At 39.9% G+C, this 14,593-nt stretch overlaps 1 protein-coding gene across 1 annotated transcript in view; it reads right to left on the bottom strand.

Moving 5' to 3' along the window:
- Positions 1-14,593, bottom strand: part of LOC126094446 (putative helicase MOV-10) — a 474,995-nt gene that overhangs the window by 348,963 nt on the left and 111,439 nt on the right. Inside the window, exon 4 of the mRNA XM_049908818.1 lies at positions 13,420-13,643. Coding sequence (XP_049764775.1) covers positions 13,420-13,643 — 224 coding nt within the window. The remainder of the gene's footprint in view (positions 1-13,419; positions 13,644-14,593) is intronic.

The following is a 14,593-nucleotide window of genomic DNA, read 5'->3' as shown; positions in this document are numbered from 1 at the left end:
TTCTCTTGTTAACGTCACTCTTGAAGACACCACCAGCTGATTTCAGGCCATCATGTACTTAACATATGGCTACCAATGTCTTGGTTTCTTGGTTGTCTATCATACACTCTTTATTAATGAAAAAACCTTGTTCTATTACGGCTTGACCATGCCTCAGAATGAGAACCTTTCTCATCTCAGTCCTCCTGTAGTTTACAAATAGATCCAATAATATCTCCTTACCAAGATGTTGCACAGTCTTTCTCAACTTTAACACAGTCCTTAGCACTTAACCAATTCTGTAAAGAGAATTTCCACAAGACATTCAAGATTCTAGCCTTGCTAGTTCTTGGGCTGATATTTATCACAAATGGATCGCAAAAGCTTATGTATCTACAAATGCTATACTTAAAAAGGAGATTTGAGCACGTTTCAATCAGACAGATCCTGCACTCAGTCCTGAAAGTTAAAATACCTTTGGCAGGTGCTTTTACTTTTCTGAGCTCAGACCGTATCTAACTTCATGTTTATTGCAGGAATAAGATCAGCTTTATAATCAAGTTTTATACCACACACTGATTTCATGGCAGACAATACTTCGGCCTTAACTACTAAAGACAGCACATCAGCAAGTAGAGACGACAAAGCATTGTAAAGGAAAGGTGCCATGGGGGCCACACATTGGAATTCCCTCAAAAAGGGCGTGACCTGCCCCAAAACAAAGCTAAAAAGGATATTTTAGCTGGTAGCAGAGGATGTTTGAGGTACTTCAACATCATTTGCCAGCTGTAAATATCCATTTTAATCTAGTGCTCCTTTATTTTGTTCACACAAATCTTTAGAAAGAGATGGGTTTTACACCATGATTGGCTACATACTCTTTTTTACAGCCAGCACATGGAGCAAAATTTGTTTGGGAAGGGTGAATTTTTGGGTCTATTAAATCTTTTGTAATCAGCTCTTCTTGCAGGTACATACTCCAGGACAGTATAATTGATCTCAGAAAAGGTACAAGGCCCCAGTTACTCTTTAAGGCTGCATTCTTGCAACTCTGATGAATTGTATGAAGACCACAATCCCCATCAATATTGATGCACTGCCCCAATCAATACTCTTCAAATTAAGACAAAAATCCTTCACAAATGCCCAATTGACAATTGACCTGAAGCATGTCAGTAAAATTCAGATCAGAAGTTTCTATCTTAAAACCATCCAACATATTGGCAGCAGCAGTATGGCCTAAAAAGGCAGATGAAAAATAGTTTATTTCAACAGTTTGTTAGATTTGTGGCAATATCTGAGAGCAATATCCATTTTCTGCAACTTAGCCACCTTCTTAACGCTCTCATCAAATAAAATTACAGAAGAAATTTCCCCTTCAAGATCTTCAAGAATATTTTTCCTAAAGTGCAGAGCTAATCCATGAAAAATACTATATGATTTCTTGGTCTGCCCAAGCTGCATCTTACTAGCAACATTACCGTTAGGGAACATGATCAGAAACAAAGTAGTCTGCTTTCCTATAGTAGAAAAGGACTGCAAAGTCTACAACATTTCCGCCTTTGTAACATCATCCTGAATCAGGTACTTTGAAATATGACAGCTAGCCAGTGCAGTGATAGTGGCAGTGGTGGAGATGACAATACGACTGTTAGTTGGCGTAGCATTAGTGGCAATGATGGAAGTGGCACCAGGCTGCAGTAGCTGGGAGGTCGACAAACTGACCTCAACTATGAGCTTTCCAATTGACCATGCTATCTTATCAAGAGTCAAGGAAGCATCTTCATTACGCCAGTTATCTTGCCAGATAACAGTGAGTGTGATCCGGAGTACGAGCATACTGAAAACAATCAAATATCAAAATAAGACAATCGAATGACTCTTGTGATCCTACATACCTGCCAACCCTTAAAATCCAAAAATCAGGAGACGCAGTTTTAAAAAAAATTAAGATGTATGAATGCTCAAAAATCATGGCTCATTTGCAGCATTGTCTGGAGACAACTGATGTGAGTCTTTTCCTGTGACATCAAAAAGCTATATAATGGGTATAAAAACACAAATAAAAACACTGGAACTAACCAGAGCATTAATTCTATATCTGTTATATGTAGCATAGTTCAACTGCGGTAATAGGTTGGAATGTTTTTTTGGTCATTTCTCCTTTGATTGTGACAGTTTTTGTTCTTGCAGAGTCGTATTTTTTCGCTATATTGCTATCTGATAACATTTTCCTGAATAGCTCATTCGAATGGTCAGTGTCATTAATCGTCAAATTCTAAATGGTGTAAACAATTTTAACATCAAATTCCAATTTTTATTTATTTATTTATTTTTGTCACAAACTTAATATTTTCTCTGTGGTTTGAAACATCATTTTTTCCACCATGTGACATGTGATATACAAATGTCACATCAACAACGACAAGGTATCTCTGTTGTACAAAAAGTGGCAATTGACCCTAAATAAAAAAAAGTGTGAGGGCATCCACATGAGTACTAAACAAAATTCATCAAATTTTGGTTAGAAGATAATTCATACAAATTTCAAGGCTGTCAGTTCAACCTAGTAATTGCAATTATGAACAACTTCAATTGGAAAGACCATATTTGTAATGTGTGGGGAAGGCATGTCTGTTGGCAGAACAATTAGAAGATGCAGGAAATCCATGAGAGAGACTGCCTACACTACACTTGTCTGCCCTCTGCTAGAGTACTGTTGCAGAGTACGGGATTCTCACCAGATAGAATTGACAGAGAACATTGAAAAAGTCCAAGGAAGGGAACCTTATTTTGTGTCATCACAATACAGGGGAGAGAGTGGTATGGAAATGATACATGAGCTGAGGTGGCACTGATTAAATCAAAGGTGTTTTCTGTTGTGAGAAGAGCCATTTATGAAATTTCAATCACCAACTTTCTCCTCTAAATGCAGAAATAATTTGTTGACCCCACCTACATAGGGAGAGAGTATAATCATAAAAAAATAAATCAGAGCACGAACGGAAAGATTCAGGTGTTTGTTTTCCCTGTTTACTCTTGGAGGTGGAACGGTAAAGAAATAATATGAAAATGGTACAATGAACTGTCTGTCAAGCACTTAAATATGAATTGCAGGTTAGTCAGGTAGATAAATACAGCCGTCAGGCATAATAACATGAGACTTGGGGGTGCGCTAATGACAGAAGGCATGGGTCACATTTCAGTGGTGTCGGTGGAGTCTATCAGCAGGACGGGTTTCATTAGACATGGCCTGCACCTCAACAGGTATGGGAAGGGGAGGTTGGCAAAGCTTATAGGTGACAGCATAGGTGGGGTTGGTGAGATCACTCATGGGAAAATTCCTGCAGTAGTGGGTGTTAGAGCTGCACCTTTTTTGGATTGAAGTCAGCTGATAGGTATTCCTGCTTAAGGGAAGTCCCTCTAACAAGGGAATCACTTTTGACAAAGCTTAGGTATCCGAGTAATGAGGGAATTAGTATATTTCATCAAAATATACAAGGTATTAGAGATAAAGTTAGTGAACTGCTTATAGATGTTGACTCTGAAATTATTGGTATATCTGAACACTTCATAAATAAGGAGATAATTCAGAGGCTTCCTTTACCAGGATACAGGTTGGCTGGCAGCTTTTCGAGGAGCTCTTTGCGGTGTGGGGGAGTAGCCATGTATGTGAAAAACGGCATCCCATTTGAGTCAATTGATGTTTCAAAGTACTGCACTGAAAAGGTGTTTGAATGTTGTGCAGGTGTGGTTAAATTTAACGGAGCTAAACTTGTAACTGTTGTTATTTATAGATCCCCAGACTCCGATTTCACAACATTTTTGCTAAAGCTAGAGGAGGTTCTTGGTTCACTTTATAGGAAATACAAAAAGTTAGTTATATGTGGTGACTTCAATATTAATTGTATAAGTGATTGAGCAAGGAAGAGGATGCTGGTAGACCTCTTTAATTCATATAATCTTATGCAAACCGTATTCTTTCCAACGAGAGTGCAAGGGAACAGTAGAACAACCATAGACAACATTTTTGTTCATTCATCATTACTAGAAGTGCATTCTGTTAGCAAAAAGGTGAATGGCCTTTCAGATCATGATGCACAAATTTTAACTTTAAAAGATTTTTGTGCTGCAACATGTGTTAAATATAGTCATCAGCTGTTCAGGAAAGCTGATCCAGTTGCTGTAGAGACCTTTGTAAACCTTATAAAGGAACAAGAGTGGCAAGATGTTTATAGCGCTGATACAGTAGACGATAAATATAATGCTTTTCTCCAGACTTTTCTCATGCTCTTTGAAAGTTGCTTTCCATTAGAACGTTTAAAACAGGGTACTAGCACATACAGGCAGCCTGGGTGGCTGACTAGAGGGATAAGAATATCTTGTAGAACAAAGTGGCAATTATATCAAAACGTTAGAAACAGTCAAAATCTAAATGCAGCAGCCCATTACAAACAGTATTGTAAGGTGCTTAAAAATGTTATTAGAAAGGCAAAAAGTATGTGGTATGCAGATAGAATTGCTAAGTCTCAGGATAAAATTAAAACCATATGGTCAGTCGTAAAGGAAGTTGCTGGTCTGCAGAGACAGGTCGAGGATATAGAATCAGTGCGTAGTGGGAATGTCCGTGTTACTGATAAGTCACATATGTACAGTATTTAATAATCACTTTCTGAATATAGCAGGTGAACTAAATAGAAACCTAGTCCCAACAGGGAATCATATAGCGCTCTTAGAAAAACGTTTCCCGAGACTGTTACCTGAAATGCTCCTCCATGATACTGATAAGAGGGAGATTGAGTTAATAATTAAATCACTAAAGACCAAGAACTCTCATGGATATGACGAGGTATCTAGCAGAATGCTGAAATATTGTTCTATGTATGTTACCCCAGTTCTCAGCCATATCTGTAACTTTTCCTTTAGGAGTGGTCGGTTTCCTGACCGACTAAAGTACTCGGTAGTGAAGCCACTTTATAAAAAGGTAGACATTGATAATGTTGACAATTTTAGACCTATTTCTATGCCATCGGTGTTTGCTAAAGTTATCGAGAAGGTTGTACATACAAGGTTACTGGAGCATTTAAATCACATAATTTGCTGTCAAATGTTCAGTTTGGTTTTAGAAATGGTTTAACAACTGAAAATGCTATATTCTCTTTTCTCTGTGAGGTATTGGACGGATTAAATAGAAGGTTCCGAACGCTAGGTGTTTTCTTTGATTTAACGAAGGCTTTTGACTGTGTTGACCACAAAATACACTCCTGGAAATTGAAATAAGAACACCATGAATTCATTGTCCCAGGAAGGGGAAACTTTATTGACACATTCCTGGGGTCAGATACATCACATGATCACACTGACAGAACCACAGGCACATAGACACAGGCAACAGAGCATGCACAATGTCGGCACTAGTACAGTGTATATCCTCCTTTCGCAGCAATGCAGGCTGCTATTCTCTCATGGAGACGATCGTAGAGATGCTGGATGTAGTCCTGTGGAACGGCTTGCCATGCCATTTCCACCTGGCGCCTCAGTTGGACCAGCGTTCGTGCTGGACGTGCAGACCGCGTGAGACGACGCTTCATCCAGTCCCAAACATGCTCAATGGGGGACAGATCCGGAGATCTTGCTGGCCAGGGTAGTTGACTTACACCTTCTAGAGCACATTGGGTGGCACGGGATACATGCGGACGTGCATTGTCCTGTTGGAACAGCAAGTTCCCTTGCCGGTCTAGGAATGGTAGAACGATGGGTTCGATGACGGTTTGGATGTACCGTGCATTATTCAGTGTCCCCTCGACGATCACCAGTGGTGTACGGCCAGTGTAGGAGATCGCTCCCCACACATGATGCCGGGTGTTGGCCCTATGTGCCTCGGTCGTATGCAGTCCTGATTGTGGCGCTCACCTGCACGGCGCCAAACACGCATACGACCATCACTGGCACCAAGGCGGAAGCGACTCTCATCGCTGAAGACGACACGTCTCCATTCGTCCCTCCATTCACGCCTGTCGCGACACCACTGGAGGCGGGCTGCACGATGTTGGGGCATGAGTGGAAGACGGCCTAACGGTGTGCGGGACCGTAGCCCAGCTTCATGGAGACGGTTGCGAATGGTCCTCGCCGATACCCCAGGAGCAACAGTGTCCCTAATTTGCTGGGAAGTGGCGGTGCGGTCCCCTACGGCACTGCGTAGGATCCTACGGTCTTGGCGTGCATCCGTGCGTCGCTGCGGTCCGGTCCCAGGTTGACAGGCACGTGCACCTTCCGCCGACCACTGGCGACAACATCGATGTACTGTGGAGAACTCACGCCCCACGTGTTGAGCAATTCGGCGGTACGTCCATCCGGCCTCCCACATGCCCACTATACGCCCTCGCTCAAAGTCCGTCAACTGCACATACGGTTCACGTCCACGCTGTCGCGGCATGCTACCAGTGTTAAAGACTGCTATGGAGCTCCGTATGCCATGGCAAACTGGCTGACACTGACGGCGGCGGTGCACAAATGCTGCGCAGCTAGCGCCATTCGACGGCCAACACCGCGGTTCCTGGTGTGTCCGCTGTGCCGTGCATGTGATCATTGCTTGTACAGCCCTCTCGCAGTGTCCCTAGCAAGTATGGTGGGTCTGACACACCGGTGTCAATGTGTTCTTTTTTCCATTTCCAGGAGTGTATTACTGCAGAAGTTGGACCATTATGGAGTAAGGGGAGTAGCTTACAATTGGTTCGCCTCTTACTTTAAGAACAGAAAGCAGAGGGTAATTCTCCGCAATATTGAGAGTGGTAGTGATGTTCAGTCCCAATGGGGCTGTGTTAAGTGGGGCGTTCCCCAAGGGTCGGTGCTGGGGCCACTGCTGTTTCTTATTTATAAATGATATGCCTTCTAGTATTACAGGTAATTCAAAAATATTTCTGTTGCTGATGACACCAGCTTGATAGAGAAGGATCTTGTGTGTAATATTGACACAGTAACAAATAATGTAGTTCATGAAATAAGTTCGTGGCTTGTGGAAAATAATTTGATGCTAAATCACAGTAAGACTCAGATTTTACAGTTTCTAACTCACAATTCAACAAGAACCAATATTTTGATCAGACAGAATAGGCATATTATAAGCGAGACGGAACAGTTCAAGTTCCTAGGCGTTCGGATAGATAGTAAGCTGTTGTGGAAAGCCCATGTCCAGGATCTTGTTCAGAAGCTAAATGCTGCTTTATTTACCATTAGAACAGTATCTGAAATAAGTGACACTTCAACACAAAAAGTAGTCTACTTCGCATGTTTTCATACGCTTATGTCATATGGTATTATTTTTTGGGGTAATTCTTCTGATTCAAAAAGGGTACTTTTGGCTCAAAAACGGGCTGTTCGAGCTATATGTGGTGTAAGTTCGAGAACCTCTTGTCGACCCCTATTCAAAAATCTGGGAATTCTGACATTGCCCTCACAGTATATATTTTCTTTAATGTCGTTTGTTGTTAGCAATATTAGCCTATTCCCAAGAGTTAGCAGCTTTCACTCAGTTAATACTAGGCAGAAATCAAATCTGCATGTAGAATGCACTTCCTTGACTCTTGTGCAGAAAGGAGTGCAGTATTCTGCTGCATCCATTTTCAATAAGCTACCACAAGAACTCAAAAATCTTAGCAGTAGCCCAAATTCTTTTAAGTCTAAACTGAAGAGTTTCCTCATGGCTCACTCCTTCTATTCTGTCGAGGAGCTCCTGGAAGAGCTAAAAAATTAAGCCAATTCCAGTGTTACATTGTTGATTTCTTCATTTAAACTTACAACTTGTCACCTGAATATGTTTTTTTTATATTTCATTTTATCTGTTTCTAATATCGTGTTATAATTTCATGTATTGACTTGTTCCATGACCATGGAGACTTCTCCTTAATTTGGTCCCACGGAACAATAAATAAATAAATAATAAATAAAGATTATATAATGCAAACAACATGTCTTTCCTTGACATAATAATGCACTGAAACTGTTGCAATATTGCTCCAAGAAAACAAAATGAAAATGTTTGAGTTCACCTCATTTCAAAAATGTTCAAACTATCACACTGGTTGTACCTTCTAATAGACTGATGTTATTCCTAATAATTTGGTCATGCTAATGTCTGTTGATTCATCAATTATAATGTTATACACCCTGTCACCAATATCATGCCACAAATTTTCCACAAAATAGTGCCTTAGTATATGTTTTATTACTATACTATGCTTTGTTCTATGGGTTTGAAGTTTTCTGGCAACAGCATTGTCTGAATTTAGTCATGTACAAGTCACTTAAGTGACCACATGGTATGATCGCACAATTGCAAAAAATGCAAGGGAACCTTCAACTTGATTCACTTCTAAAGATCCTTTCATGGTTTTGAAAGTATTTTTGTTTACAGTGCTGTAGCTGCCTTGTTTTTTTTTTTTTTTTTTTTTTCTTTTTTTTTTTTGCACTATGGCTTATATCTTGGCATAAGAAGCTAACGAAGTACTACAACAAAATTTGCAAGATGCTTTTGTGTGATTGCCAAAAATTCTTTCTAACTAGTCTGCAAATTTACAATTGTGCAGTCATTCAGCACGACATTTCTGGGCATACTGTGCCTTTACTTCGCTTATGTTTAGTGCTAAAACAATATCCAGTGATGTAAAAAAGAAACCACCTAACACTGGTACTATAGGTATGCACAATGCATGCAGCTGCAAATTTATTAATACTAAAATGCATAACAATACAAGACCGACGACAGAATACCATACACTATAAATGTTTAGGTGATACAAATTCAAGAGCTGGTAGACATTAATAAATTAAATAGTGATATTTTCTGTATGTTGAATGAATCAAGTGATTCTTAAAAGCAATTTTACCATACAACCACCCTAATATGTTTAAAATCTACCATAATTCCCACTAGCCACTAGATAGGTACTAAAAACCACTAGATTTATTGGGAAAATAACTAACTTGGCAGCACTGGCACAGTGACAACACACAAACTGCGTATGAGTATACATTCTACAAAATGCGCAAGAAAGAGGAAAAAGTACAATCTACAACATGTTGTACTTTCCACAATTGGCCAAAAACTAAAATGATGTGTTTTCAAAGCAACCATCTCAGGTTTGATGATCATTAGCTAAAAATTGAGAGAAATAATGGAATAATCAGGAGGCGGGAGTAAAAGCTGAAAATTCAGAGTCTCCCGTATAAATCAGGAGAACTGGCAGGTATGTACTATCAGGGGAAGAACAGCGATTATCAATAGATGTGTATGTCTTGTTTCAGAACCCATGTGCAATGGAGAAGGGATTAAAAGAATCAACCTCCTCTACTAAAGAAGAAGCAAGAAGAACAGAAACATAGGGAAAGCAGGGCAGCAAGGCGTACCCTGTTGATCCTCCCTCTTCAATGAAAAACCAGTGGCAAGTTTCCATAATCAACGACAAAACCTGACATTAGAAAAGGTTAAGTTACATCAAGCTGCACAAGTGTACGTCGAAAATGACAAAATTTTTTAGTCACTTTTGAGTTCGACTCTGTTGGCAAGGTTTCCCAGCTCACCTGATGTTCCTGTTCTCCTCACTTATGTTTAAAAGAAATATTGGAACACTCTTTTAATTGTTTAATGCATTACCAAAATGGCAGGGTAGAAAAACAATGCAATCATTGAAAATAAAATCCCGATAAGGTCAGTAAGATGTTGAGCAGTATTTAAGAGTCTATGCATCACTTAACAGTCGTAGCACTTCACATACTGAGAACTGATGAAAAAGAAGAGTGTCCGCTGTCTTCTTGATCACCTTTACTGTCTTGGAGTGCTTAGCTGCTTCCACATGGCTGATTACGGCCATCTTTCCCATGTTGCTGAGAGCAAAAGACTTGTTGCATACTGTGCAATACACCTGGAATTCTAACACCATCAAACCTCCAGTCATTCAGCCATTTAGCATTGAATTTTACCTTGCTTGGTTTCACCATGATATACTACTAGAACAATAATCCTGCACCAATCAAATCTGGTGTGTCCCTGAAAGCAAAATGCCACACAAAAAAGGATTTTCCCAATGAGCCACAGATTCTTTGATACCTGCAGCCCCTGCCTGTGTGTTTGTGGAGGCCCAACCTTGAAACTGTACGCACAGAATGCGAGAATAAAATATTCACAGCATCCCTCATGCCTCATAAATTGTGCAAGTTATCGAAACAAGATTTTGGAAAATGAAATATTTGAGTATTTTTCTATATGATAAGCGTTATATTGTGCAAACTCCACTTTGTTTTGCAAAAGGAAGTAAATTGGGAAAAAAAAAACCAAGAGAAATGTAGTTGTTACTCATAATTGCCCAATTCTGAGTGAGTGGTTTTCAAGAAACGGCAAGTTTTAGTTTCTTCAGGTCCCGAGTTCAAGTCTCAGTGCAGAACACAGTTTCAATCTGCCGGGAAGTTTCATATCAGTGAACACTCCACTGCAGAGTGAAAATCTCATTCTGAAACATCCCCCAAGATGTGACTAAGCCACGTCTCCGCAATATCCTTAATTCCAGGAGTACAAGTTCTACAAGGTTCACTGAAGAGCTTCTGTGAATTTTGGAAGTTAGGAGACAAGGTACCAGCAAAATTGAAACTGTGAGGATGGATCGTGAGTTGTGCCTGGGTGTTTCCATTGGTAGTGCGCTTGACCGCGAAGGCCGCGGTCCTGAGTTTGAGTCTTGGTCTGGCACACAGTTTTACTCTGCCAGGAAGTTCCATATCAGCGCACACTCCACTGCAGAGTGAAAATCTCATTCTGTTACAAATATAATGAAGGGGCTGGAGCAATGACCATATCGAAAAACATGCAATGGTACAATGAAATAATTTGTTTGTGAAAATTTATGCTTGCACATTACATAAACAAGAATGTAAAAAATAGGGCTTACAAAGAGATGGTTGAAAAATTTCTAGACAGTATTCTGACTGTGATGTTACAAAAGCTAAGCTACAAAATTTGAAATGACGTTTCAGAAAATAATTCTTTGTTTGTGTGTCAATATTGTCTGCAGCTGCTTTATAATAACTGAAGGTATTTTAAATCAGTCTTTGCAGCTGCAGTACAAGAAAAAATAGTGCCAAATGAGGAAATATCTAAAAAAGCTCGACGCAGATGGTGTTTCTTGATGTGAGCAAAAATCTTATGTACTAACATCAACATCTTTTGTAACAAATTGATTTTAGATAGAGAAAGCAAGCCAAGTGGTACATGTGTTTCATTAAGATCATTGATGTTATTTTATTTCAATAAAACTAAATACGTTTGGTGACAAAAATATGCATTTCCTTGGAGTCACAATACAGATTTAAAATACCTTCACTAATTTCAGAAATAACCCCAGGAAAAATATGCTCTTGAAAAAAGTGTACAAGGTGGGGAAGAGGTGTGTAAATCAACACTATCAGTGACCGCCAATAAAATGTTGGTTCTACTATGTTCCTGGTTGTTGGTTACAGTCATTAACCATTGTGTTATGTCAATTATTTTACAAGTATTGTGTGATTTTTCTTTTTAGAATTATGATTTTTCTTTTGAGAAATATATGGGTACATAGCATACAGACCACCAGCAGCTGCCAAAATTTTCTTCTTCTTATCGTCCATACTTTCTAATATATAAACTTCTTTCGAAGTGCAAAAATGTACTGGAATAAATGAAATGTTTATAAAATGCCACACTGCATAACGTACTTGTGGTGGCACAGTCAAAATTCCTGAAATCCATCACCCGTGGCCTCTGGCCTGCCGAGGAGCACCGCAGTTCTGGGTCCATAGATAAACCATGAAAATCTGCCACATTACACCACACGCAAACAGATCCAATCTGTGGGCAGATCGATGAGACTGGATCTGATGGGCAGGGCCTGCACATTAGTGGGAAATAACAGGCTTCAGATCGGCAGGTCCGATCAGTTAGATACACCCACAGAAATGGCCTGCAGTTTTGACTCATCACAGAAATCCACTTGTGAGGCCAGCTAATCACAAGCCACAGACATCATGAAGAGGGAAATGAGACCACAGTGATCAATCCATGCAACAGGTAACTTGTGCAAATACTCTGAGGATCAATAATAATAGGTAACAACTCACCATGAAGGTATTTGCTGAGCCACAGACAGACACACAGAAAAGACAATAACACTCTCACAACTAAATTTTCGGCTATAGCCTTTGTCAGAAAATGAGAGCACACACACATTCACACACTCACTCAGACACAGCTCACGTACACATGACCACCATCTCTGATTGCTGCATCTACAGTCTCTGAGAATCAGATCCAAACAAGCCACTCCTCAAGCCTCCCTGCCTCTTGTTGGCAGCTGGTGGGCTAGTGGTAAGAAGTGGTGGTGGCACTGAATGCAAGCTGAGAGGAGTAGTAGGAAGGGGAGAAGCAGTAGGAACGAGGGAGTAGGGAAGCAGTCCACATAATCAGCTGCACCCAGCCAGTGATGCTGCATGACATCTCAATAAACAAACCATTTCATCTACTGAGACAAAATGAGATTTTTCCAATGTTGTTTTTTCATCAAATTTCCTTGACATGTTTGAAATTCCCTTATCTTTCCTGATTTCCAGAATCCTGTTCACATATCACTCCATGCACTGCCACATTTCACCTGTAAGGATACTCAGGATGTCTTACAGCAAGAGTATGTTTTTTCCAGGCCCTAAGTCATATACACATCAAATTTGGTTGAAATTTCTCCAAGCTTTCTACAGATATTTCCACACATCACCATTTTCCCAAACTCAGCTCCTCAATTAGGGGTACAATGCAATGTAACTGTCACAATATCTTTTTCCTAAATACTATGTCACACGTGTATGAGGAAGAGATTGCTCCAAGTCCTTCAGAGGTATGCCTTACATGTTACAATTTCTTAATGCCACAACCACTCTTATAGGTTAAATGATATTAGGTTGTCAGCAATTAACCTAGTAAATAAAACAATGGATTTGATGCTAATATAGTTTCTGTTGAATTTTCTTTATATACAACTCTCCTTTAAATTTTCTTTATATATAAACAAACCTCCCTGCCCCCTTCATATAATTACCACAACCCTGAGGCTACTAGGGGTGTCTTACCCAGCACTAAATTTTTCGAGATAGCAAATCAAAAATGTAACAAAATGTTGAAATTGCTCTACGCATTCCATGCTTACATATCACCCATTTCCATCTATAGCCCCCCCCCCCCCCCCCCCCCCCCCAAAATTCTGGAACACACACCCAAACAAGTACACTCACAAACAAACTGGTAGAGAAAAGACAAAGATAGGGAAGCTGTTTATGCTTAAAGAAATAAAAAATAAAAATAAAAAATAAAAATAAAAAAAATTCTGATAAAAGCTACATGTATTTCTTAACATTTAGTGTACTTACCTGGTACTATACATGATGGTAAGCAGTAACTCAATTGAATTTCAGTCGTAGGTATTAACAGAGTTACATCAGTAACAGTGCACAACGTCTTGTCATTATTGACAAGCACTATTTCAACATTTACTGTTTCTCCCAGTCTGACTAAACATTCTCCGTTTTCCATTTTAACACTCTTAGATACTGTGGCTGTATCCATGTAATAAAGTTTTCCATCAAGGGCTCCCCTATTCCAAGAGAAAAGAAGGTGGTTAGGTTAATGACACCAGCATTTGTGATACTATGGCCCCAGTGGTGTTTCTGGCCACTATGGGTAACACAGAAGACATAAGTAAGAAATAATCAAAAATGCAACATTCACCACATTTAAATCTACGATTCCTTAAAGTAATGGACTGTTTGTTAAGTATTCACTTCATAAATAGCCTTTTTCATTAAAATCATGCCTTGAGACTAACAAAGGTCGCCCAAATTATGGATTGTACTTGGTCTGAATGAGAACTGGCAATAAAGTGGCATGAATATAATTGCTTGTAGATTAACAAGGTCACAAATTATTCATTCCGCTCACCAATGTCATAAAAGCATATGACAATTTAAGAGAATGGCACATATATTAACTTTTCAAGAACTGTCTGTTTCTTATGACCCATCAAAAATATGAAGCACTGTTGGTTGGAATTTTTAATGCTCTGTCAATAGTAAGATCATTAGAGATGGTAAACCACACAAAAACAGCTGCAATATAATTCAAACAATGGAGAGTCCAGGATACTCACCACATAGAGGAGGTATTGAGTCATAGACACGCATAAAAAACAACAATATTAGACATACACTCCTGGAAATGGAAAAAAGAACACATTGACACCGGTGTGTCAGACCCACCATACTTGCTCCGGACACTGCGAGAGGGCTGTACAAGCAATGATCACACGCACGGCACAGCGGACACACCAGGAACCGCGGTGTTGGCCGTCGAATGGCGCTAGCTGCGCAGCATTTGTGCACCGCCGCCATCAGTGTCAGCCAGTTTGCCGTGGCATACGGAGCTCCATCGCAGTCTTTAACACTGGTAGCATGCCGCGACAGCGTGGACGTGAACCGTATGTGCAGTTGACGGACTTTGAGCGAGGGCGTATAGTGGGCATGCGGGAGGCCGGGTGGACGTACCGCC

The sequence above is a fragment of the Schistocerca cancellata genome, chromosome 8 (assembly GCF_023864275.1).
Source record: "Schistocerca cancellata isolate TAMUIC-IGC-003103 chromosome 8, iqSchCanc2.1, whole genome shotgun sequence".
Lineage (NCBI taxonomy): Eukaryota > Metazoa > Arthropoda > Insecta > Orthoptera > Acrididae > Schistocerca > Schistocerca cancellata.
Note: the sequence above shows the minus strand (reverse complement) of the source record. Positions and strands in the feature narration are given on the sequence as shown.